Raw genomic sequence first — 22,561 nt, 5'->3', positions numbered from 1 at the left:
ACCCTGGCATGCAGGTGCATAAATTGATTAACTCACCAATGAAAGAAACTTGACCTGATTAAGAGGTCAAGGTGTGACCAAAGGTTTTATTTTAATGTGATACTGCCATTTTTAACTTAAACCCTTACTCAATGAAGGTCATATTCTCAAATACTGATCACCTTAACTGATAATAACAGCCTCAATTTCCTGTGATGTCTTAGTGGTTGCATGAGGCCTGATCAATCATAATGTGCAGGCCAGCAACATGTGAATTTATTGGATTATTTAAAGGGAAAGATTGAGGTGTCATGGTGGATGCCTTAAAAGCCAAAGATCACACAAACTTGCTCTGCCTGCAGACTCGGCTTTAAGAGCGTCAGAAATGCAGCATTAATATCAATAAAGTCAATGTTTAAACATGTTGAAATGCAAAAAGGTGTTCACTTTACTATTGTCTGTATTATACTTCTGATTGGTTTAGGCGGCAAAATTCAAGAAAAATTTGCAAAGCAGCATGTATATGAATCCTTATAACAAAATCTTACGAGTCTGAATAAAACAGATATCCCAAGCATGTCTGGAACATAAAATTAATGTAAAGTTTTCTTCAGTTGGCTATAATGTTTGCAGCTCTAATGATTGGTTGAAACCTTTTAACACAAAGAAAATACCCCTTAAAATGGGTATGGATACATTTATTTTTGAAAACATTGTTTATTCTGAAAATATGGTTAGAAACTTTTCAAACATACTGAGCTATTCATCTGCTTTCTGTGTGGGAGGGGGTAAAAAAAATAAGACACAACTCAGTAAGAAGCTATAAACAGCTTGAACTTATTGAAGTAGTTTTTATTCTTAATACTTTTGAGTGCTTTCTATAACGAAAAAAGAAAAGACTACATTCAGCAGCTGACACCTAAAAACATGAGTGCTTACTAAAATAGAGAAAACTTGCTAGATCAATAAGTGGCAAACACAACAGACACAACATCAAAAGGTCCTGTGTATCCACGAATGCCTGAAGTTTGAATTATGCTGTGGTACGATTTGCATTCAAACCCCTACATTTATTATACATACAGCAAGCTTACATTATTTAACACACATAATGAATGCTTGGGGTTGTATGGAAATCTTACCTACACATTGTGGTGCAGGATCTGTAAAAGTTAATTATTACAGGTGTATGAGGAAAATATTAGGTTTGGTAAAACCACATAAAGTAAATAAACGCCACATGAGATTATTATACTGTCGTATTTATTTCAACATGAAAAAAACAAATAACCTTACACAGAAGCATTGCGACAGAGTTATACGCTTTGGGGTTATATGCTTCTGCCTCACACAAATAAAGTTTTACAAGCAAAAATCGTTTTCAGAATTCAGTGATCTTTGTGGTGTTTTAGCCTCTCGAGTAAAAAATGAGATAGCTCGGTGTTTTGCCAATCTTTTTTAGAGTAAGAGCCTTTCAGAATTCGCTAGGGTCCATTTTTTTGAAGGTAAGGAAGACTTCAAAGTATTCAAGAACGTTTTCCGATTAACTTTACTGAGCAGTATTTTTCGCTCGATGGAATGTTGACAATTACAAATTGAATAGAAGAGGTGGTTTCTGTGTAAAGTCAACATTTCCTTCAAAGGCGAATTTTCCCAAGAAATCAAATTCAACTTGTGACAAAAAAAAAATTTAAAGCAAATCTTTACGAAATTTCGAGATTTCAATGTCAAGAAAACTACAGAGAAAGGGCTCCTTACCTCGAGCAACCGGGCTACCATTGTCTGCACTTTTTAAAGAACAACACAAATTTGCTGCACAAGAACCCTTTTTCCTTAACTTGGCGAGTCGACAGATGAAAACAAAGCTCTTCTTTTCTTCACAGGCTAAGAAGCAGAATTTAAAGTTCTGTCTATTCCATATAACCCATTATTAGGTCACTGTTTGCGAAAGGATTTTTAACTGCGATTTGATTTGCAATGTTTGAAAATTCTGTAAAGATCAAACTTTTGCACATACCGATTTTCACATGAATTGATCCGTCAAAACCGTCAATCACATTGAACTTAAATGGTCTCCTTACTGATTTTTAATCTTGCTGAATAGTGGCTTTAGGAATATTAACCTCGCCGCGAATATTCCGCTTCTATTCACCTCGTGTTCAAGAATAATTGTTAATTGTCCAAAGTGAAGTACGGTACAAAATATCAGTCAAAGCAGGGAAAGGTGTTTTCCACATGATTCCTGGTCATGTCCTTGAGAAAAATACTGGAAACCTTTATTTTTTTTTCCTTCCTCTTTCAACAGAAAATACGTCCACACGGTCGCTTGTACGGTCATCTTTGTAGGACCCGCGCATTTTGTGTAAAACGCAATGCTACTTGTCCTCTTTCCAGCTGTTCCAACAAAAACGATGGTCCACGCGGTCGCTTTAACCGTATTTCTACCGTTTCTTGTAAAGGATCCGTTTGTGTAGAAGTTTTAACTATTTTCTATGGTAGGTTCTTCGTTGAAGAAGGACAATTTATCAAGTACACACCCTCCACATTGTCCCTCCACTTCAGCAGCCATTTTTTTCATTTATTGACCCCGCCTCGCTTTGGCGCGCTGAATCTTCCGGAAGTCAACCAGTTTACCGGAAACTGTTTCCGCGTGGTCCGCATAGTTCTAAAAATAACTTTTTTGGGATTAAGATATCCCAAAGGCGTGACTGGGAGTGTCCCTCTCTGTCCTATTATGGCTCTTGGTGATGGCGAAGTCGACCTTCTAGCGCACAGTTTTTTCCCCACCCCTCACCCGCTAAAAATATACCTTGGTTTAGTCACGATGGCGTACAGTTGCGCGACATTTGCTGGACGAGTGATACAATATACTACACCAGACAAATGAAAGGCAAGTAGATGAACTGGAAAAAACGCTAGTAAGTTTTTTCACGTGAATAGTTTCCCGCAATCCCTTAGAACGAGGGGGAATTGAAAATCAAGATTTTAAAAATGTACTGCCGTGGGAACGTAATGTTCAGTGTACTGTAACTGCCGCAACGCTTGTCTCTCATCGAATTTAACTTTTACGACTTTTTCTCCCACTGCTCGTCTAATCAGATAACAGCCTTAATTTTAAAATATCATTTGTTTTTCGTTTTAAGTCATTTCATAGGCTTCCCGACGAAGTTTTTTTTTATTTCAGGGGGGTGACCGAATTTGTCACGCAATGTAATGTTACAAATTAAAATGTCTCTTAAAGCAAAGCTGAAAGCTATAAAACCACTCACAATTTCTTTTTTTTGGAAGATGGTCGATCAAACAGCTTATTACAAACTTATAAACTTGTAGTATTAAAAGAAATATAGGCTTTGAAAAATAGAATCCCTGTTGGTGGAACGAACCGAAGTTGAAATGGTTGCTTTGATAATATTAACTCGGTGTTGACATACACGAGTCGGCAATGGAAGCGTTTTTAGCACTTATTCGGAACAATGAAATAAAAATCAAAAGGTAACAGTTACATATGTGTCTATTATCCGAGATTCAAGCGGTAAGAAACATGTGGAAGGTTTTCCAGAGCAATTTTTAAATTGTTTGCGTAGGTATGTAGGGAAACATGTTGCCCCGTAAATTGATTTAGGTGGCAAAATGGTCTTCACGTTTCGGTTTCTTTACGGAACACTTTTTGCGGGTCGCGGAAAAAAATTTCACACAACAAAGTATAAAGGATGTGCTTTAAGACCATACTAGTTTTGGCCTCAAATTCTATGTACCAGTGGGCTTTTCTTGGGGTAGAAGTAAGCGAAAATTAGCCTAGTCGCACAAGCGCTTCAAGTGGGGTAACTAAAACGGCCAGAAACAAGAATATTTTGACAGCTTTTCAAAAGTAATCTAGTGTTTTAGAAAGAGCAAGTGAAGTGCTATGAAATGTCAAAAGTACATTGCTAGATGTTGTCGCGTTTACCAGCACGAGCGAAACGAAAATGCATCATTTTTGTCACTTTTCCATGGCGGCGGGAGGCCAAAATGGCGATTTTTTTTGAAAAAACTCGAGCGCTTTGGGATCTTTCAATTGTATTTTCGAAAATAACTCACTGAGGGCTTTATTTGGGCAAAATATGAAGAAAGTGAAAATTTTGAAACTGTCGCCGGATTCTCGATATTTACAGAAACTGGCTCTTAAATATAAGATATAGAGCTACTCCGTTAGCTTTTTTCGGAGCGCTTTTTCTATACCGGTTATATAAGATATAGAGCTACTCCGTTAGCTTTTTTCGAAGTGCTTTTTCTATACCGGTTATATAAGATATAGAGCTACTCCGTTAGCTTTTTTGGAAGCGCTTTTTCTATACCGGTTATATAAGATAAAGAGCTACTCCGTTAGCTTTGTTCGAAGCGCTTTTTCTGTACCGGTTATATAAGATATAGAGCTGCTCCGTTAGCTTTTTTCGAAGCACTTTTTCTATACCGGTTATATAAGATATAGAGCTACTCCGTTAGCTTTTTTCGAAGCACTTTTTCTATACCGGTTATATAAGATATAGAGCTACTCCGTTGGCTTTTTTCGAAGCGCTTTTTCTATACCGGTTATATAAGATATAGAGCTACTCCGTTAGCTTTTTTCGAAGCGCTTTTTCTATACCGGTTATATAAGATATAGAGCTACTTCGTTAGCTTTTTTCGAAGCGCTTTTTCTATACCGGTTATATAAGATATAGAGCTACTTCGCTAGCTTTTTTCGAAGCGCTTTTTCTATACCGGTTATATAAGATATAGAGCCACTCCGTTAGCTTTTTTCGAAGCGCTTTTCTATACCGTTTATATAAGATATAGAGCTACTCCGTTAGCTTTTTTCGAAGCGCTTTCTCTATACCGGTTATATAAGATATAGAGCTACTCCGTTAATAAGCCCTCCCAAAACCCTTATAATAGGACGTTTACAGCTAGGCCATCTGCAAAAATAACTTCCTTCTTCTTCTTCTTCTTCTTCTTCTTCTTCTTCTTCTTCTTCTTCTTCCTCTTGTTCTTGTTTATCTAGTTCTTCTTCTTCTCCTTCTTCTTCTTATAATCTTAACTATTGCGCTCTGATCTTTTATTTTAACAGAGGATCCCAATTGCACCATCGATGTGGGTTTTGTAGTGGACGCTTCCGGTAGCGTGAGAGACGACTGGAACGTTCTGCTAAAATTCGTTACTGATGTCGCACAGAAAATCAACATGCGGCCAGGAGGAAGCCATATTGGGGTCGTTTATTTTGGCGATGATTCTGCGAAGGTGTTCGATTTTAACATTTTTGATCAAAGACCTTACGACGAGAAGACTATTTTAGACCAGATCGAAGCCATCCCTAGACCAGGATCTGGTGAACGCACGTTCATTAACAGAGGTCTTCGACGCGCTAATCGAGAACTTTTCAGGCCCGAGTTTGGAATGCGGCCGGATGTTAGACAGGTACTTTGCTAATAGAGAAGAGAAGTGTGACGTCACCAAAATTCAAATTTACGAATGCGGAATTGGGTGGCATTTTCATAAAGAACGAAATGAAAAAGACCCCTTGACCTGTACGGGAGATGTCACAGGTGATATCTTTGTACCTGAGCCTGAAGGAGAGGTGGGCCAAGCGTAATTATACACCTGACAGGTAGTAAGAGAAGCAGCTTTGGAGGTAGTTCGAGTGATTCGTTCCTACCTTTTCTCTTACTACTAGTAATAATTGCAAATTAGGGGAGTGTGTTCGATGAGGGTTGGGGGTGGGGTGGTGGCTAGTGAGTGGTAGTGGAAAGGGGGTGCAAAGCCTGATGAGCTTGTAATATTGAGAAATCAAAAATCAAACACTTTTAACCTGAAGACGAATATCAGCAGCTTTCTTTATCAGTGTTACTGTTTATTCTCCCACTCTACGATTCGTTCAGCTATTTCATTTTTCCTCAAAAATGCAAGAGCGCACTGTACTTTTTACATTTGCTTGGCTAAACCTCTAAGTAAAGTGCCTGTAACTAACAACAGTTCAAACACTGACTATGATCCTCAGGATATTCCTTTGCACTCTAGGATGGTCAATAAAATTGGCGAAAAATTGGGATACAGAAAAAAGTTATCTGAAAAGTTTAAGCGTCGAGTATCACTTTAAACCCTTGTTACGTGACACCAGGCTAACACGACTCACCTCATTCAACGCACCCAGAATTAGTGAGATGAAAAGATCAACCTTTCACTGTTCAACTTCTTGTATATTTTTCAAAAAAGGTGACACAAAAACAAATACAACGCTGTAAATAGCTTTTAAAAGCGAAACGATGCGGGTGAGAAAAACTGAATACGATACAAATTCTTTATTTCCCATTATTACAAAATCTCATATTACGCTTGGGCTACCTGTGGAGATGTAAGCACCGTTATTTCAAGACTCTATATAAATCCTTTTGAAATATGGCTGAATCTTAAACGTTACAATCCAAGTGATTTTATAAGGAAATGTATGGAGCATCAGAGGGTAACGGTTGCTTATTTATCCCCACCAATTTGCCTTAACTGAGGCTGTTTTTTGGCAAGGGGGCTTTATTTCATCCTGTTCTCCTTCAATATACCTGCCATTACGATGCTTTCACAACTTTGAATTTGTGTGACGTCACATTTATTTACTCTATATCGTTCCCAGGACCGTTCTATTCCATTCGCAGAGAGAAAGGTCTAGGAAATGAGTTTATTTCTCTACTGATCGTGACGTCGAACATGTAGTAAGATTTTTTGTGGGCGACAAGAGGAGCCCGCAATCCGAATCTCCAGGTAGTTATTACGCATGCGTCCCATCTATGTAGCTAGCATTCCTGTGGACCTTCTACCCCTCGTTATCTGATCACGCGTGTTTGACCATCTGTTACGTGAAACTTACGCAAAGCACGTGCACAACGATAGATGGACCTTGGATCGTTGTTTCCCTCACTCCCCAACCTTTGGTTATTACTAGTTTGAAATATGTGTGTGATCACAGGGAGCAGTGGAAGTTATGTTGACTTTGATTCCAATATTTTTTTGCGGACTGTAATATATAAGATGTTCGATGTTTTAGCGTTAAGCAATCTTGCTTTTAGCCTGCTTTGCAGGTGTATTTTTTGGTCGAGCGAAAGCTGCTTGTTTATGTTCAAATGCCATGGCACCCACCTTTGATTATATCACTTAGGAAGACTGGGGAGGGTAGAAATAGTCATTTATCATCATGTGTTGCTGGGAGGGTACCATACGTATTCGAAGGAGCGCGGCGCTTTTTCAAGAAAATGCGGTAAATTCTTTTTTATGTATTTGTTTTTCCAAGATTGCTTTGCTCATCACGGATGGAAGACAAACCACTATCTCTAACCCTACTGAACCAAGTCCAGAACGGGTGTCAGCTGCTATGCAAAGAAGGGGCATCGAGGTTATGGCAATGGCCATTGGTCAAGCTGATCCTATAGAACTCTTGAAATACGTATCAAACCCTAATTACATTAGGATAGTTGAAGATTTCTCTGACCTGGATGATAGTGTCTTAGAACAAGCAGTGCTTCTGTGTCCTCGTAAGTTACAGCGAAATTAGAGCGGCATTTCCTTTTAGTCCCCAGTACTCCCTTCCTTAAACTAAAATTGTTAAATAACAATTAATACAGACTTTAAGATTCTACGACGAGGAAGACCACGAAAATATTATACTTGACTTTTTTTTGTCTTTATTTCGTTTCCATTTTCTTGCACCCTGTTTTCAACTCTAGTAGGAAATGGACAGACAATTTCTATTATCAATTAAGATCTGTGCTCAATTCATCCTCCTCCTCCTCCTCCTCATCATCATCATTACCATTATTATCATCATCATCGTCGTCATAATTATCATGATCGTGATCACCACCATCAGCACTATTACTACTAGCACCACCACCACCACCACCACCACCACTACTACTACTACTACTACTACTACCACTACCACTACCACTACCACTACCACTACCACTACCACTACCACTACCACTACCACTACCACTACCACTACCACTACCACTACCACTACCACTACCACTACTACGACTACGACTACGACTACGACTACTGCTACTGCTACTGCTACTACTACTACTAATAATAATAATAACGCGAATATTTATACAGGATAACCTATCAGTTCTAATAAAAAGAACTGTTATCAAAAGGGTCCTGTAATTATCTCATAATTAGCTAAAAAATAAAAAATAAAATCGAAAAAGGAAAATAGAATAAAATAACACTTAGAAATCTAAGATTTAAAAATCAAAATCTGTAAAAATCATCGACTTACAAGACTGAAAAGAGTATGAATTATGGAATACTATTGAAAAAATTGTTTTAAATTACTCTTAAAAAGAAACCTAGAGTTTACAGTTCTTAAATGCCGAGGTAAAGTATTATAAACTAGAGTCCCTTGAAAGGCAAAACTTCTCCGTCCAAATTCTAATTTGGTTTTGGGAAGTTTTAGTGAACACCCATTGTTTCTAGTGTTAATGCTGTGTTCAATTTTTGTAAAATATCCTTTAAAAGGGGTACAGACATTATCCTGAAGACAATCAAACACAAGCTGGCAGGACTGCCTCTTTATTAAACTCTCCACTGTCTGGACTTGATAATTTCCACCAATGACTTTCTGACTTCGACGTTCAATGCTTTCAATTCGACTCTTACGGGAATGTGACCAACAGAGACCCAAAGTTCCACAGTACGTAAAAACAGGTTGAACCATTGCTTTGTAGATTTTCTCAGCACTGCTCTTGTCGATTAAAGGTCGGATTCTCCTGAGTAAATTAAATCTTCCAGCTGCTCTTTTATACATTTTGTCAAAATGTGATTCGAGATTTAAGGATGAATCCAAGTTTAAACCTAAGTATTTATACGATGACGTGGTATTAATCAGTGTTCCATTAACAGTCAAGGCTAGTTGTCTTCCATTCAATGCATTAAGCCTTTTGGCAGTACCAAAGATCATACACTCAGTTTTGCCCTTTTTTAGATTAAGGACAAGCTCATTATCACGAAACCAAGAAGACAGGTTGTGGCAATCTTCACTGAGATGCCTTTGAATGGATTCCAGATCTTTAGCAGCCATGAAAATTACTGTATCATCCGCATAAGTGATGACTGAGGTTGACTGAAGAGGCGTATGCACATCATTAAAATGGATAGTAAACAATAGCGGACCCAATATACTTCCTTGTGGAACTCCAGAAAATATGGGATTGGCATCTGACAAAGCACCTTTGAATTGGACTGATTTCGGTTCGAGAAAACAAATACTCAGTAAACCAATGAAGCTCCTTATTGTTAATTCCATAAGACGGCAACTTGTTAAGAAAGCATGAATGACTAACAGTATCAAATGCTTTTGACAGATCGATAAAAACAGCACCCACGATGTTTCCATTGTCAACTTCTTTCCTGATTTTGTCCGTAAAATAAGTAACTGCTAGTTCAGTAGAGCGTTTAGATCGGAATCCGAACTGGAAAGATGACAGCAAACCATTATTCTCGAGGTGTGACAACAACTGTTTATATACAATCCTTGACAAGATCTTAGACAATACTGGTAGTATAGATATTGGCCTGTAATTGTCAAGCTCAACCATGGAACCGCTTTTGAAAAGCGGTATAATCTTGGCAGCTTTCCATTCCATGGGCACTGAACCAGACTGCAAGGATAAGTTTATTATGTAAGCTAATGGCTTGGTTATAATAGTCGCTGCATCCTTTAACATTCCAGGGGCAAGATTATCCAGGCCGGTCGATTTATCTCTTTTAAGATTTCTCAGCTCTCTGAAGACTTCATCATCGGAGACTGAACTAAAAACAAAATGTTCAGGTGATGTGGTTTCACATGAATTTACAGGCTTACCCCAGACAAAATTGCAAAGCGGAAAACTCTTGGTCTTCAAAACACCAGCTATAGTGGAAAAGAAGTCACAAAAGCCCTGAGCAATAGAGGACGCGTTTGACGTTTTAGTTAGACTGCTACTGCTACTGCTACTGCTACTGCTACTGCTACTGCTACTGCTACTGCTACTGCTACTGCTACTGCTACTGCTACTGCTACTGCTACTGCTACTGCTACTGCTACTGCTACTGCTACTGCTACTACTACTACTACTACTACTACTACTACTACTACTACTACGACTACGACTACGACTACTGCTACTGCTACTGCTACTGCTACTACTACTACTACTACTACTACTACTACTACTACTACTACTACTACTACTACTACTACTACTACTACTACTACTACTACTACTACTACTACGACTACGACTACGACTACGACAACTGCTACTGCTACTGCTACTGCTACTGCAACTACTACTACTACTACTACTACTACTTCTACTGTTTGGCTACTACTACTGTTTGATTGATAGTACTTTCGGCAAGATGTGCGTCCTTGATGACGATGCCTAATTTTCAACTGAATGTCAGCTGAAACCACATTCCCTCCACCGGCTACCGACTACCGACTACTCCACTTTCCACCAACGCTATCATCATCATCATCATAATAATAATTATTATTATTTATTTCTTCATTTTACTTTTAGCTCCTTCCACAATCCCGCCACCAACAACTACTCCCCTCCCAACAACTACAGCTCCACCTACAACTACTCCACCACCAACGACCACCGAGGAACCGACAACAACTCCGCCACCGACGACCACCGAGGAGCCAACGACAACTCCGCCACCGACAACCACCAAGGAACCAACGACAACTCCACCTCCGACGACCACCGAGGCGCCGACAACAACTCCGCCTCCGACAACCACCCCACCTCCGACGACCACCGAGGAACCAACAACTACTCCGTTACCTCCTCCGGTTGGTCCTATACGTGTGAGTACATCCAAAAGTTGATAGACCTTTCTACCGATACGGTGGCTATATTAAATTAATTGGATTTAAGGAGTATTATGTGATACCCAGGGAGCATACGGCAAGCACGATCTGATATACTCGCATCAGTATGTACGCGGGCTTTTCGGGCCAATTTTTTTAAAAAGTTTTCCTAAAAAAGATTGATTGTAATGGGAAAAAAGATCGTTGTGCCGTGTTTGGATTTCATAATGATCGCCTTTTTCACGAGAAATATACATTGAAGTTCTTTTTTCCCCGAAAAGCGCGCGTAAATACGAAGCGAGTACCCCCCCGAGCATCCCATAATACTCCTTAAATCTAATAAAATTCAGTATGGTCGCCGTGTCAGTAAAAAGGTCTATTTAAGATTTGTATTTACAGTGGAACCTCGATTTAACAAACCTCTATATAAGGAAGTCCTCGATATAACGAACGACTTTCTTTGTCCCAATAATAGTGAAATATATGAAAAAGAACCTCGATATAACGAAACCTCGTTATAACGAACAAATTTGGTCAGTCCCTTGGCCCTTCGTTAAATCGTGGTTTCACTGTATTAGCTTTGCAACAGACAGTAAAATGGGCTGATAATATCAGCCGAACTGGCTCATTCTACCAAGATCGCGGCACCTGATTAAAACCACCAAAAATTAATTTAGTGTCTTAGAGACTTGTTCTTTTAGCCGTCGAAGCTAACAAAGTTGGATGCTGTTGCGCCATGCCGCACGGGCCTCAGGACAAGAACTCTTTAAAAAGAGCGTTTTCACTCACGTGGCTAGCATCTATGCAGATCTATTGAAACAAAAGAAAGCGTTTACAAAAAGAAAAAAGTTCAACTCACATATGCACAGGATTGCTTTGGAATACCAACATGGCCACCGTTTCATGTTTTTGAACACCAATTGAGACCTTTAGATTCTCGAAGACGAGTACGACTACGAGAATGATATTTTCTCAATGCTAAGTATCGCTTGCGGGTGAGCCAGCGCCATTTTGGGTTTTGGGGTGGGGGAGGGGGGTGGGGAACGTGATAGTCGTCGTCATTCTACTACTGGTTTTTGCAACAATGTCGTGGGGACGGAATCAAGTAATCAAATGTCAAAGGTTTTGTCATTTGGCGACCGGGGAAGGATTTTACCTCTTTCAATAAAGATAACAGTGCTAACTTCTATGGTGAAAAAAATGGTACAATGAAGCTTTTTTGGGTGTTAACGTTTTGAGAATACGCGCAAAGACTTTAAGCCAAATCCTGTCCTCGTGGTCGTTCTGGTCCTCGAATTTAAAGGTCTCTAATATGGCCGCCGGGACGTCATGTGAAAGCTCTCCAGCGATAGTGATGACTATTTAATTGTCTTCTATTTCTCCAGATCGGACCACCAGGAGATCCTGGACCAAAAGGACCCAAGGTATTGTAAGCTTGTATTACCCTGCTTCCAAATTCGATGTTTCTCTTTTAGCTCAGTTTCTTAGCATTACTAGTTTTATTGTCCTGCAAAATATTAAACTGGCCCCACGGGTAAGAAAAGAAAAGTTATTATCCAAGTGGTATTTTTGCTTTAATAACTAGGTACTTTACCAAACCTTACCTCCCTTTTCTCAAAAATCAATTCCGTGGGCCCCACATGAGAAATCAACTATTTGGAGAGGATTATTTGTTTTTCAGTATTTCACGCAGAGAAATGTAGGCATGAACACTGTGTTTGTTAAAAAAGTAATAATAAACGTATTAACAAAATTACCAAGGGGGTGAAGGTTTAGCTTCTAAAGAAACGGAGGTGTTGCTTCGGTGGATTTGCTTCGCTCTGACGAGCTAAAGGCACTCAATACTTAGCCGGTGTGGAATTTCGTAATGCACGTGCTGTTTTGGTGCGCAGACCCCAGTTTATCACTGAAATACCATCGCCATTAGATCACAGGTTTGATGCACTGAACAATTCTTTTAGTGTAATCAATAACGTTGCTTGATATTTATTCTCAGGGAGATACAGGTCCGAAGGGTTTACCTGGCGGGATAGGTGATCCAGGGACAAATGTATGTATACCTAATAGCTCTTGATCAAATTTTTTAAGTCGTGGACACCCGACGGGTATCTGCGAGTTTTTGTCAGTGGTGGTTGCGATATGCTAAAGTGAGTTTAAGAATCGACGTTTTTGAGCGACGCACGGCAACCGGAAGTTGTCCTTTTTCTCTTTTTATGTGCGTTAACGCTACCATATTAATTTTGTATGGCTAAGTGTCTTTACTCTTATAGAGACGATTTGCCCAAAGATTTGTTCAAAATCATTGCTCAAGAGTGCAAAAAGTCCACCTCCGGTTGACGTTCGTCGCTCAAAAACGTCGCTGCTTAAACTCCCTGACGCTCTTTGGCTCTTCGGCTCCGACCCGAACTCGCTGCCCGATATGAAAACGACATGTTGTCGGTGTTGCCGAAGCGTAGTCAAATGACAAGGTTGTCATTCACGATAGTTACCCAAGTTCGCTGCGAAAGCAGCAACACTCGTTGTTGGGAGTCGATTACCTGGCTCCTGTCACTGCCAATCTATCAGATGTAAAGATCGTGTATATGCGCCATCACAAGCACTGGTACACTTTAATTTTCCAGTAAAACGACACAAGTAGAACATTGCCAGTAAATCACACTAATTTAACCTGGTTAATCGTTTTTACCCCAAACTTTTGCAGTCTCTCTAACACTAACAGGGGCTCTAGCGTATAATCGATTACTGTCTTCGCCAAAACATCGTCTTCCAAGGCGTTTGACCGTTGAAAATACTGCGGTTTAACTGTAAACAGAGAATAGGAGTTGTTATGTAAACATTCGACTTTCGATCATCTCGGCCCAAGGGTCCGTTTCTTCCGATAATTAACTGGCCCGGAAAGCTGTTGTTGTTTACATCCAAGATGGAAGTTTAATAGTTTTTCAGACAAAATGATAAAACTATATAACTTGTTTGTTAACGGGGACTTGTGCTTTTAACTCCTACATTTTGATGTGAATATTTGATTTCGGGCTCGAAAAGCATTCACGAAATGGGCCCCAGTTCATCGACCTGGACAAAGCGAAACGCGAGCGCGCGTGAAAATCACCCCACGCGAGAAAGGCGAGAAATTCTTGATACGGTGCTGGTTTAAATGCAGAGGGGCATCTACATCGGCATGCGTTAGGAACCACAGCTGAACCAAGAAGGGGACAGGTACCAGCTACCAAGAGTCTGTGGGTCACTTTTGAGGCCAGTTGTAGAAACGATAACAAGGCGACATTACTTTGTTACATTAAATTGTTATACGTAATACGAAATTTGAGGCAATTTTGAAATATCCCGAGTGGTATTTATGCCAAATATCACGTGCAAATCATGCTATTATTTGTTTATAATACTACCCGCAAAAGATTTGTAATTTTCACATGTAGGTATTTCAAATTAAGCTGAAATATCACTACTTTGAGCCAATCAAATTGCAGAAATTTCTTATGTAGTAGTATGATTATTAGAAAACCCAGCGGGAACCTCTGTGAAGGGGATTATTGTGTCATGTCTTACCTCGTCAGCTTCATACAACAACAACAACAACACCAGATGCTTTATTTGCATGACCATAAAGGAATTACAGTATTGCAAAAGCTATTGGTCTAAATTTAAGTACTAATTCAACTAATTAGTACGTGCAAAACATTACAAAACAGACCTGAAAGTCTAAACAGCCTATTTACCTAAGTAAGAAAGCTACTAAATTAACTACATGTTCATTAGGATCCACAGGTGTGGTATGTTACCTCTATTTTTCCATTTTCTAGTTTTCTGGAAGCCATTTCCTACACTTTCCTTTTCCCTAGATACCTCAAATCTGTAGAATAAATTTTCATTTACGTATTCAATAGGCCCTTTGCTGCTACAATACTCGTCACAAATCGTTGAAACAGACACCGTTTTTCTCGAATTTTCTGGAAAAATCCTGAGATTTATACTTCATACTGGTTTCCCCCCTGAAATGTGCCTTCTCCCTCTCCAATGTTGAGCCACGCGTGTTTTGAAGCACTGAGACCACTGTAATACCCAAATCAACATTCGGAAAGGGGAAACAGACACAAGTGTTTCAAGATTTTTGAAGAGTATTGTAGCCCTTTGTTTGTCTTGTCCCAATGTGTCGTGACGGTTTTGTACCACGGCCGTGACTAGCTGCAAAGGATCTATCATGCGTCTGGACTTTTTTTTGTCAGTATGTTTAGCATTTGTTTTGTTTACTTTATAGGGTACACAAGGAGGTCCGGGACGAAAAGGAGAGAAGGGTCGTCCAGGCCTCCCTGGTCTCCCAGGTCCCCCAGGTAGAACGTTTAATATCACTAATGGAGGCGGACCAGATGCCGGGCCTTTACCTCTACCGCCGGACGTAGTAAGTGATCATTTTATTCAGTTGTAATATTTTATTTGACGGTTTTCTCAGGGACAGAGTACTTTTTTACTTGATTGATGTTTATTGCTGTGATTAAGACACACACACCAAGAAAACATTGAAGAAATGAACCCAAGGAAATAATTAAAATTTATTTTACACATTCAAAAAGCGTGTGAACAGTTTTCAGTCGACTGGATCTTATTCGAACTTGATAAAATATCAAGATTCTTTCTAGCAACAGCGAGGGAAAATTGAAATTATTTTTGCCGAATGTGAACTAGCGGCCGAAAATTTGGAGGAAACAAATGAAGATACCCTACCTCGTGACGTGACCAGGTCCCATTCAATGTGAGAGACCGTTCTTTGCTCCTTTTGCAATCTCAGCAGGCAAGAAAATCACGGTGATTAAGAACAGGGGCACCCAACGACCGAATATTCTAAATACGTCTACAGTGTTTCTGGTGGTTTACTCTATGCTTTAGAAGCCTGTTTGGTTAATTTGGAGCTGCCCTAAAAACTACCTGGTATTTATCTGTTCGGATTTCTTAGGGGAACTTTGGTTGTCTCGAAAGTATTAAGCTTTAGACGGCTTTTTCGTTTCATCCTAAACGTGACCTAAACTGTCAGGTACGTATACCCTGATGGGTCCGATGAAAAGTTTGAGGATATGTAGTAGCCGTACTTTAATTTCATTAGAAGATTTTACGGGACATGTAGTCTTAACACCGAAGTTTTCAGGAGACCTTTTTTAACAATAGTCGCCATATCTTGGCAATACATCGTAAAAAAAAAGAAAGAAACTAGCGAAAATCTTTAATAAGTTAGTAGAGAAACTCACAATATCTCAGACTATGAAAGGGTAATCCAGCCTTTCTTGAGCTTTAGAAATTTTTAGGTAATATTTGCTACTTCGGACAGTTATTTTACAGAAAAAGGTCGTTGGGTGCCCTTGCAAGAACAGCGAATGAATGTGTTTACCGAATCTGAACTTGTTATATTTCTTCAGGTGGGCTCGAGCAATAAAGGACCGAGTGTTGGTTTTGTTGAAGTGAGAGGAACTCCCGGAGACCCGGTAATACTTTATTTTTATTGTAATTATAGTGTCTTAAGTGCTTGTTTTGAAGAATCCACAAAAACTCTAGAAAAAAAATCACTTGTCTCTGATTCTGACTATTAAAACGAACGATGACATTTACGCATGCGCAATACGCTGAGAAGAAAGATTTTGGTCGCACTTAGCCGTGTTCAGGACGGAAAGCCAATATTTCTACTCAAACATGTATCACTCACGGTTGTGCATAGAGAGATTTCTCATCTATAAAAATTAAACGCCATCATACTGCCTTAAAGCCTCCCATGTAGGTGTTTTTACATAGGCGTGTGTGGAGAGGGAGGAAATTACAATTCCCGAATAGTTCTTGCGTGGGAGGGTAATGGTCAAATAAAGCCTGAGCCACAAAAACGAACAACATGTTTTGCAACATTTCTGCAAAACGAGTTGAAAAGCGATGTTGCGCTTTTTACTACCCACGTTAACACCTGTCCCGCAACAAATCAGGTTGTTTCAGGTTGCCAAAGGTTGTTCCAAAAGTAGACTGAGAATAGTTCCACATTTCCCAACAAAATCTGTACATGTTGACCGTTTTACCTACCAAAGGCAAACTTGCCTTGCAGCAAGAGGCGACGTATAAACTCTCTCGTATGGCGTGACTCCCGTGTAATTCCATCCAATCAGAAGTCAGTATTCATGCAACTTGCAGCAACCTGAGGTGATTTGTTGCAAGGCAGGATTGAAAGGGGATGGTAAAACGCGCAACATCGCCTTTCCACTTCTTTTGCAGCAATTTATCGAAACAAGTTGCACATTTTTGTCGTCCGTTTTACCGTCGCTTTAGGGGTTCTAATCTGTTTTTTGACGACCATGCTGCCTCGTCCCCGGACGCTCGCGGTCAGTTTTTGGGGGATATTTGAGTTAATAGCGAGTTTACGCAACAGGACGGCAGGAAAAAGAGGATGACAAAACGCTCGTGTGTGACAAACGTGATAGGGCTATATCCTGACGTGTTTTGTCGGATCTTCACTTAGCATTAATATTTTCTGATCTTTTACAAAAAGATCTTTTTAAAGGAAAGTGAAGTTTGGCGAAAAGTTATTTGAAAGAAAATTATTGTCACGCTTGTCACACAAGGTTTGCCGTCTTCTTCCCTCTCCTGTCTTGTTGCTTAAGTTATCTAATTATAAACAATTATTGGATGAGGTTTTTGTGATATCCGGAATAATCAAGGTCGAGGTTCGGCTTCGGCTGATAACACTAACCGAGACCTTGATTATTCCGGATATCACAAAAACCGAATCTAATAATTGCTTTATTATACAAGCCATTCTAATTTTTTTTTATAGAAGCCATCCTTACTTCCCTGTCCGCGAACTCGACATTGCTGTCCGTACACTTGACATTGCTGTCCGTGCGCTTGACATTGCTCTTGGAAATCATGCATTGCGCGCGCAACCTAAAGATTATTCACTAATCTGTAGGTACAGATTAGTGAATACTAGTTAGTGGAGACTACAATGTATAATAATTATGGAAAGCGGAGGCGACGCTGCGCTCGTTCCCATCATCCCCCTCTCGCAGTTCTCGCTTGGCTACTAAGCCCAGGAAAAGCCTGTGGGAGGATGTAGGACGAGTATCTAAATCTCTTTTGTATTGGAGTCCCATCCGGGCATTAATCTCATAAATGTTCCTTTAGACTTGTGATCATCAGCTGTCTTTACAGATTTTCGGCAATGAGAAATTACCCACTGTTTAATGTTACAGCTAAGAATTAAGAATCAGATCAAATTGTTCCTTCAAACAAGCAGCCGTCGACCACTTGAATTAATGTGATCTGACTGATTTAAAACCCTCTGAGATTCCAAGTCTGCTATTTCAGTAGTTTGAGGAAAGAATACAGAGTCTTAAAGAAATGTAAGGAAAATTTATACGTGATCTGACAAATAAAGTTAGCACGAGTATGCTAACAAGTACAATTAGTCAAAATCTTTTCAGAACTAACATCTGGCAAAAGTATTACTTAGACATCAGAATCTGCGCGATTAAAAAGTTCTTAAAGGTTTGCCAGGCTGTCCGAAACGCTAGGACGAAAGCCTTGATAGTTTTCGTCTTGCAAAATTTGACTTAATTACAAAGTGTCACTAATCCGGCGTGCACAATGTTACCATCATTGCCGAAAGTTCAGCCTTTGTGCCAGGCGTCGAAAAAAAAATTTTCTCGGCCAGTCTGGCCTCATTTTGGTCTAAAAATAAGGGGGGAGGGGGGGGGGGGGAGCGGGCCCCTTGGGCCCCTCCCCTGGATCCGCCATTGAGAGAGAGTAAAACTGGAGCGTATCGTCGACCTTAAGTTTATCAGTTATAATTATTGTCACGAGTTATCGACGTAAACTATGGTTGCTTTACCTTTTTCTTTCCTTCCTCCCTTCCCTTTTGGCGACTGCCACGCAGGCTTTCGAAAGTTACTTGTGTATCTACAGAACAATAGTCAATCAGCAAAGAAAAGAAACTTTCGCTTAATTAAAATATGTTGAAGTGCGTTTCCATTTCCTTCCGATTTAGTATCTCTCTTGTTTGACCTTTCCTTTTTTTTTGTTTTTCTTCAGGGTCCCGTTGGTACGATGGGCACTCCCGGTAGAAGAGGAGCTGATGTAAGTAAACTCTTTTTGTTTTTTTAGCAAGGCCTAGAAAGATCACTGCCTTATATACTAAACGTCAGATTCAAGTTGAGAATTTCTCAAAACAGAAAATAAGCGGATAAAGACAGCTCAAAAAAAATTCTTATGGATAAAAAATTGCGTGAAACTACTAATTTAAGTGTAGAAATAATGAACCGTAAAAGACATTAATGGGGAAACTCAGTTGGTCACGTTTGAAGTAAACGTTTGAGCTGGAATTTAAATGGGCTTTTTCATGGCTATCTAGTTCAGTTTCTAAATAATGCCACGTAAGCGTCCTTGATCGCTACGAAAGTAAAACAAAACTTCCTTGTAAATTGCAAATCCCAGCTTCGTGTCAAACAAATGTCTCCCAAGCACTATATCAAACAATTACAAACAACAAAATTAAACTTTTGAACTGTTTAGTCTGCGAGCAGTCTCTTATCTTCCTTTTGAGACAAAGTAGATCGCAAGCACACGCGAGGAGCGAGCGGCGAAGTACGCTTAGTTTGCATAATTTTACTTTTTTGCCCGCAGCACGTCGCTCTGAGGAAAGAATGACGACAGCTCGCGGTCTAGAACTGTTAGGCCAACAGGTTTTTTAAAAACAATAATTGCAATCCGTTTCAATCTTCTTTAAGTTTGCCCATCAATGTCTCCTTTGCTATTTTCTGTGCTATTTATTCCTTTTTAAAATGTTATGAGCGCTAGTTATTTCTCTGTTTTAATCAATTTGATGGCAGCTCCCATTGTTCTGAATGTTGGCAAATTTCATGATACCTTCTTCAAGCTAACAACGGTACAGTTTTCCTATATTATCTCATTTCCCAGAGGGAATTGGTTACGTGCCTAAACAAAATAGGGGAACTGCACGAAAGGTCGCGCGTAAATGTAAAAACAGTTGAGCGAGAATCAACTTGTGCGTTTACTTGCAACTTCTCATAATTGTCTCTATTCCATTTACGCGCGAAAAAATTTTCATGGGTACACCGTAAAAATTACGCAATACTGCAAATCCACCTTAATGTCTTGTTAATTTATGAATTCAACTTAGGGTGAAACTGGAAAGCAAGGAACAGTGGGAGAAGCGGGCCCACCTGGAGAAGCGGTGAGTTGATATAGCATAACTAACATGGGTCAATCTGATTATCATTATTAGTTTTTTGTTTTGTTTATTGTTTTTGTTTGTGACCTACAGTTCTTGCGTAATCCCTTTACGGCGTCTTCCAAGACCTTCTCGGTCAATGCATTTTGGTAACCGGTATCCGAGATAAACGGCTGGGAGAAAAAACTCGCTCGGATCATGTTATCCGAAACGCATAGGCCGCGCGGAATAATGAGGCCCAGGGACTGGGCAAATCCCATTTCACGTTAAACTAGAGAGAAGCTGCAACGAAACTAAGAATGTTCGAGCCACTGTTTGCATTTCCCAAATCTCTTCTATCGTAGCAGCCTCTCTCCAACTTCATGTTGGACGTGATAACTTCATATCAGAAGCTGCTAAGTGTGTTTCAAAATGGCGCTAAGAAATGGCGTATTTTAAATACCATTTGGTTCGGTTCGCAGTCAGAAAACGATGAGATTCTAAATAGATCGTCGTTTTTTATTTCTCATTGGCGAAATGTCGTCCTTTCCGCTTTTCCTTTCAAAAAGCACCCAGTTAACGATTTATCTCCGATTACAAAATTTGTTACTTTAATTTTGTAAAAATTCGTTTTTGTTTTCTTGTTTTGTAAATCCACGGACTTTCTAGGAGTCTTAAAATTAACTCGCCTAAAATTATCTTGTAAATGCTCTTGCGCTGTTTCAGAGCCTTGCAGAATGTTTTCTTAATGACTTGCTATGACCACGGCATATTATGCTGAAAAACCCAATGATTTTAATCATTGGGTTTTTAAAAATCGTACTATGGTGCTACTTACTTCAACTACTCTGTTAGGCTCTTCCGCATATTTTCATCAACTTGTAATCAGATAATGTGAGTAGGGGTACACTTCATACTACAGCGGCTAAAATACAATATTGTTTGAAATTTTGTTTGAATCAGGGAACTCCCGGAACACCAGGACTACCTGGAAAAAGAGGACGAAGTGGACAAGATGTAGGTTCTCTTTTAGTAAATTTAAGGCTTACGTCACCACATCTAAGAAGACTCCTTCAAAAGAATCGCGTGGCAAAGACTGATAGCTTGTTTATTTTCCGCAGAAAATGTGTTGAGGAAGCTGATGTTTTTATGTGTACTATACTCGTTCTCTTTGTTGAGATCTGAGTAAGTCCTCTATCTTAATCCTCTGGCGATGTCTTTGAGGAAAGTACAACATTCTACAATGGAACTACTGCGAGATTACCTTGATTATAGCTGCGATTTAATTTTCCAAGCACTTCCCATACAGTAGTTTTAGGTGTTACCGTAAAATTCCAAAAATAAGCCCCTCCAAATATAAGTCCCCCAAACCGGTAACGCAAAAAACCCTCCGTTAAATCGCCCCTCCAATTATAAGCCCCCCGGGGGCTTGTACTTTAAAAATTGCCCTCAAATGCAAAGTAAAACAAAGCAAAAACGGTAAATTTACTCCCAACTATAAGGCTAGTCCAATCGATTTTGAAACGCAAATTTCCCTCCGTAGATAAGCCCCTCCGAATATAAGCCCCTCCAAAAATAAGCCCCTCAATAAGGGCCTTTCAAAAATATAAGCCCCGAGGCTTAGGACCATTTTGGTTGCTAGATTTAGTTATGATAGGTCAATTGCTTTTATTAGGTACTAAAATACTGGTTATAGTAGTTACCCCCAAAAGTTCTAGAAATACCATAGTGGAAAACTGCTTAGGTATAGTCCTCCTAGATGGATTGTGTAGAGGCGAAGTGAGATTTTACCGCGGTAAGGAAAAATGGCCCTAATGATATTTTCTCTTTCTGCAGGGAGCGCCAGGGCTTCTGGGTGATCCAGGCGAAGCAGGAGACCCAGGAGAACCAGTGAGTGAATACAATCAGAATTTAGTTTGCAATGCAGGAGGTCAATGTTGTTGCATATCCAGATTACAATCTTATAAATAAGCATACGAGCGTCTGCAAAGGTACCAGATCGTGGTTTTATTGTTTTGATTAGGGTCCACGTGGACTGCCTGGATTTCGTGGATTACAGGGGATAAAAGGAGACAGGGTATGTACTAATGCACTCAACAGGAGCACCCTAGGACTGTTTTCGTTTCTGTAAAATATCTGTTCGAAGACGCAGATATTGCCTAGAACTTTCTATTGCTTAAGGAAGGTTACAAATTTCTAGATGACCGTTCCATTCACGTACTATTTTCTGAAACCGAAAATTTTCGGATTCAAAAATGTGATTGAGATAGGAGTCAGACAACTTCTCAGGTTCGTAAAGCCATAAATTGTACCTAAAATTTCCGGGAAAATAATACTAAAGCCCTTGTAATTTCGAAAAGACGATTAGAATGTATTTCTAGAGATCTAAAAGTACTCTGGATAGGCTAAAACGTGTTCTCAATGTATTTAAGGGTAATCATCGTTGGGTGCCCCTGAATCATCACTATGATATAAATGTTCTGTAAACCGAATAATAA

At 39.6% G+C, this 22,561-nt stretch overlaps 1 protein-coding gene across 2 annotated transcripts in view; it reads left to right on the top strand.

The window, feature by feature from the left end:
* The window catches only part of LOC140931267 (uncharacterized), a 100,429-nt gene that overhangs the window by 15,599 nt on the left and 62,269 nt on the right, over window positions 1-22,561 (top strand). For both annotated transcript variants that reach the window (XM_073381036.1, XM_073381035.1), the window contains exons 2-13: window positions 5,066-5,412; window positions 7,274-7,514; window positions 10,557-10,852; window positions 12,241-12,279; window positions 12,852-12,905; window positions 15,126-15,266; window positions 16,276-16,341; window positions 18,926-18,970; window positions 20,034-20,087; window positions 21,027-21,080; window positions 21,900-21,953; window positions 22,087-22,140. In XM_073381036.1, the coding sequence (XP_073237137.1) occupies window positions 5,066-5,412; window positions 7,274-7,514; window positions 10,557-10,852; window positions 12,241-12,279; window positions 12,852-12,905; window positions 15,126-15,266; window positions 16,276-16,341; window positions 18,926-18,970; window positions 20,034-20,087; window positions 21,027-21,080; window positions 21,900-21,953; window positions 22,087-22,140 (1,445 nt within the window). The remainder of the gene's footprint in view (window positions 1-5,065; window positions 5,413-7,273; window positions 7,515-10,556; window positions 10,853-12,240; window positions 12,280-12,851; window positions 12,906-15,125; window positions 15,267-16,275; window positions 16,342-18,925; window positions 18,971-20,033; window positions 20,088-21,026; window positions 21,081-21,899; window positions 21,954-22,086; window positions 22,141-22,561) is intronic.

Source organism: Porites lutea, chromosome 3, assembly GCF_958299795.1.
Source record: "Porites lutea chromosome 3, jaPorLute2.1, whole genome shotgun sequence".
In the NCBI taxonomy this organism is placed as follows: domain Eukaryota; kingdom Metazoa; phylum Cnidaria; class Anthozoa; order Scleractinia; family Poritidae; genus Porites; species Porites lutea.
Note: the sequence above shows the minus strand (reverse complement) of the source record. Positions and strands in the feature narration are given on the sequence as shown.